The sequence below is a fragment of the Vigna radiata genome, chromosome 3 (assembly GCF_000741045.1).
Source record: "Vigna radiata var. radiata cultivar VC1973A chromosome 3, Vradiata_ver6, whole genome shotgun sequence".
Taxonomy (NCBI): Eukaryota; Viridiplantae; Streptophyta; class Magnoliopsida; order Fabales; family Fabaceae; genus Vigna; species Vigna radiata.
This window is the reverse complement of record NC_028353.1, coordinates 11417456-11421907: the sequence shown is the minus strand read 5'-3', so window position 1 is coordinate 11421907 and position 4452 is coordinate 11417456. Positions and strand designations below refer to the sequence as shown.

The window sequence follows — 4452 nt, the reverse complement described above, 5'->3', positions numbered from 1 at the left end:
GAAGGAATAGTTGGAAATGCAGTTAGTTTCAGCAGGTTCCTGAGCCAAATGGTTGCTGACGTGGAGGAATCTGAGACCGTTGGATGAAGGGGTGGCGTAAGATCCTCAGTTGAGTACACGTGCTGTCCCTCTCCCTTTACCACCCTTTCTCTCTCTCTCTTTTTTTTTTTTTCTTTTATTTGTTTTTTAATCTTTGCTTCCATGCATGGATTTCTCCTCCTAATATAGTGAAGTTTAGAGAGAGAATTGGAGAAACAAACGCTCACTCACTCACTCACTCTTGTTTGTTCTTTTCTCCCTTGGCTTCCTCATCCATCATCGCTATCATTAGCAACAAAGGTAACACGCACAACTCCTATCCATCTCTTCAAAGTTTGATTTTTTCTTCAAAATTCAACTTCCCAAAGGACACGAGCTACTGCTGCTGGTGCTAGTATTCTCAAGAAGCTTTCTAGTTTATATAGTTTACCATACTACAGCACGTTCTCTTGTCCCTTTTGTTTTCCTTTTTTTCTGAGTTAGATCTTGCACTCACCTTTCAATTTTTTCGTGAAACCAGACATGGGGTTTCTCTTGTTCTTCTCTCCCACCGCTTCCAAGATACTATGCTGATCTGGGGTCTTGCTATTTCTCGCTGTGATCCTCTCCTCTTGTGTTGATGATCAAGAACTGAGTTGCTTTGGCTTTGTTTCCTGATCCCTTCGTGTGTGTGTGTTCGGTTTCTTGAAAATCCAATGGAAGAAGATCAAGAAGTGAAGCACTCGTGCAAGTTCTGCAGCAAGAGCTTCCCTTGTGGGAGATCCTTAGGAGGTCACATGAGGTCACATGTCACCAATGTTTCATCCGAGACAGAGAAAGTTTCGTCTTTCAACAACAACAATGGTGGAGATAGAGATAGAGATAGAGAGACGGGAATAATGGGTTCTGAAGGAGGAACTAGCAATGGAGGGTATGGTCTGAGAGAGAACCCGAAGAAGACTTGGAGGTTCACGAATTCCGTTGATGAGACTTTGTTGGTGTTGGACAAGTTGTGCAAGGAGTGTGGCAAAGGCTTTCACTCTTGGAAAGCTCTGTTTGGTCACATGAAGTGCCACTCCGAGAGAGTATCCCAGAACAACAGCAGCTTGATGGAGGATCAAGATTCGTGGACAGAAAATACCAATGCTAGCCAGAAGATGGTGTCGGATGATAGCCACTCCGACAATGAAGCCACTGCTCCAAACCGTAGGAGAAGATCCAAGAGGAGAAGGACAAGGTACGTGGCTCCATCAACTTCTTCTGTATCCTTTGTTTCTGAGGCAGAGCAAGAGCAGGAGCAGGAAGAGGTCGCCATGAGTTTGATGATGCTTAGCAGGGATGTTAGTCCTTGGTGTGGTCTCAGTTCTGAGAACTCATTTCACTTTGAATCTCCTTCTTTGGTTCCAACCAATTTAGATTCCAAGGCTGAAGGCAAGAGGGTTGTCTCCAATGATTCTGAAAATAAGGTTACCAAACCAAAGGATATGAAGTGGGATTTTGGCAATTTGGATGCTTCATATCTCAACTCCAAAGGAAAAATAAGCTCAGAACTTGATAAGAAGGCCGAGCTTGATACAGATTCTGCATTTGAGGACAATGGAATAGATGATAATAGAAATAATAAGTACACTTCTATCAAGGCAAAGTATTTGGATTCTGAATTGAAGGCAAGTTCTTCAAAGAGTTGGGTGAAGAACAAGTCCCCAGAAGCTGAATTGAGCAAAAGCTCAAACAAGAGAGGAAAATTTGAGTGTGCTACTTGCAAGAAAATCTTCCACTCATACCAAGCACTCGGAGGTCACAGAGCTAGTCACAAGAAGATCAAGGGATGCTTTGCTTCAAGAAATGAGAGCAGTGAAAACAGCACTGAGTTGGAAGCAGACCTCTCCCCTGATCCAACAACAGAAAGTAAGCTCCTGAAGAATGAATATGTGGAAGAACATGAAATGGTTACTGTTACTACTACTACTACTACTGGTTTTGACAATGAGGAAGAGAGAGAGAGAGATTTGAAAAAGGGGAAAGTTCATGAGTGCCCAATTTGCCTCAAGGTTTTTCCATCTGGGCAAGCCTTGGGTGGCCACAAGAGATCTCATCACTTGCCTAATGGGTCTGATATTGCTAGAAACTGTCAAAGTCAAAGAGTTGTACTTGGGGGAGAAGACCCAGAAATTAGGGACTTTTTTGATCTTAATCTTCCTGCTTCTACAGAGGAAGAAGGTCACAGCCATGGCCATTCTGAGCCTTACAAACCTTGGTGGGTAGTGGGAGGCAGCAGCCACAAGCAAGAGGCACTGATAGGCCTCATTTCTAACTAAACTAAACCTATCACAGTTCATTCCAGCACAGGTTTCAAATCTCAGTTCAACTTGAGAGTGAAGATTCCAAACTGTATAGAAAAAAGCTTATGCACTTATTTCATTAATTCTTTTCAGGATTCATATCTTCTTTGAGGTATTTCTGTTATTCTTCAAGTACTTGACAAGGAACTTTTCATCCTTTTCTCTTTTTATTTTCTATATTTTTTTGGTGGGGTGATATTTGTTGGTTACTTTGTTCATACTTGAAGGAATAAGTTCCTTGCTGCAAATTTTAGGTTCATGATTTTGGCCATCCTTCAAACTTGAGGAATTTGTAACAGTGTTGTTTTCACACNGCCTTGTATGAATAATAATATAAATTGTTGTGTGAAATTCCAAAAGTGACATTTTGCATCAAAGAGAAATGAATGAGGTGTTGAAAATTTGGGATAGATACTGAACATCATAACACATGACATGAAGAGATAAAAAGGCAAAGTTTTTATTATAAACATAAAGAAGGCATGTGAGCTGAAGGTGGTTGTTTAGTCACCTACCATAAAACCTGACCACCCATCTATCTCTCTACTTTCCTTATNTCAACTTGTGTGTTATTAAATCCTTCTCACTATCTTATATACTCAGTATCAAATATCATAATAGTAATAATAATTCAAAAGGGACCAAACTATGCAATTTACTGATCGAGCATAACAGCAGATACAACACTTGTCAAAAGCTGCTGCTATCTAAGTGAAAAAAAGACAACTTTTTCAGTTTTACAACTTGGTAACTTAGAGTTCAATTTTGTTACATTGATGATAGTAGGATAGAGTAGAGAGATGATGGAGTTCACTGTAGATGTAGATGAAAAAGAAAAATGATATTTTAACACCATTTTTTGACACCATTTTGACACTACATACGTGTCAAAATATGGTTGGACGATTTCAAATTAAAAAAAACTGAGCCAAAGACATATTTGGAAGAAAAAAACCAAAGTGTTTTTTTTAATTTGAAATCGTCCAACCACGTTTTGACACGTGTGCAATGTTAAAATGGTGTCAAAAAATGGTGTTAAAATATCATTTTCCGATGGGAAAAGAAACTGAGATCCTATTTTAATGATTGCAGAAAGGGTGAGATGCAAGAATTGGGACCATTGGGCTTGGATATGTGTAGTGAGTGATACATGGTGCAGCTTACAAAGCGGCACTTGTTGGCACAGTTAGAAGGGTTGATCACTGACACAGTATGGTGTGCCTTAGCTGTAGTAGTATCTGCCAATGCTTTTTCAACCAGCACAAGTAAAAATATTTTATTTTTGCATTTTATAAAAATTATATAAAATATCCTTTTCAATAAATGACATATGAAAGTTATATTTTAATCTATTATGTGAAAAACATTTCTTGTATAGTTTGTTAGTCATGACAATTTTTTTTATAATAGTTTCATAGAAAAATATATTTAATCTATTGGAAAAGTATTTGAGACTTGTGTCATTATCAAGTTAGGATATCAAAGTTAATGAAGTTACAGTAATTAATACACATTTTGTGAATCATCTATTTTTTTAATTCTAAATATGTATTTATAGTTTTTAAAATAAGGTTTTTTTATTAAGAAAGATCTAATTTTAACCCAATTGCTAGTAATATTATTTTGCTCTAAACTAATGATCATTGATGTTAATCTTTGGTTGAAGTGATGGTTTAATTGATCATAAGAGGGTCTAATGGTACATCAAGTCGATATAATTATACGATCATACATTACAAAATTTATTTAATATAAAGAATGTAAATGATATTTACTATATTACTTGTTTGAGGTATAGTAAATATTGAAATATTTTATTTTTAGTATAATTACAGTTTTAATATATATACTTTAATTAAATCAGTTTTATTTTATGTATTAATTATAAAGATAATTGAGTACATGTTTGGTTTATAATTATATGATATATATTTATTGAAGAAAAATTAACGTTAAAAAACTTTCTTTATATTTTTTATTTGTAAATTACATATATTACTGTATTAAGATTGTAATATTTTATCAGACTAAATACTAAATTTGTCACTATTTATTGTATTAGATCAATTATTTATCCTATTATCCTTGGTTA

At 36.0% G+C, this 4452-nt stretch overlaps 1 protein-coding gene across 1 annotated transcript; it reads left to right on the top strand.

Annotated features, from left to right (window-relative positions):
- On the top strand, nucleotides 1-2729 carry LOC106757260 (zinc finger protein ZAT4). Its single transcript, XM_014639892.2, has 2 exons — nucleotides 1-339; nucleotides 560-2729. The coding sequence occupies exon 2, from the start codon at nucleotides 735-737 to the stop codon at nucleotides 2334-2336; it is 1602 nt and encodes a 533-aa protein (XP_014495378.1). The 5' UTR covers nucleotides 1-339; nucleotides 560-734; the 3' UTR covers nucleotides 2337-2729.
- Nucleotides 2730-4452: the final 1723 nt, after the last annotated feature.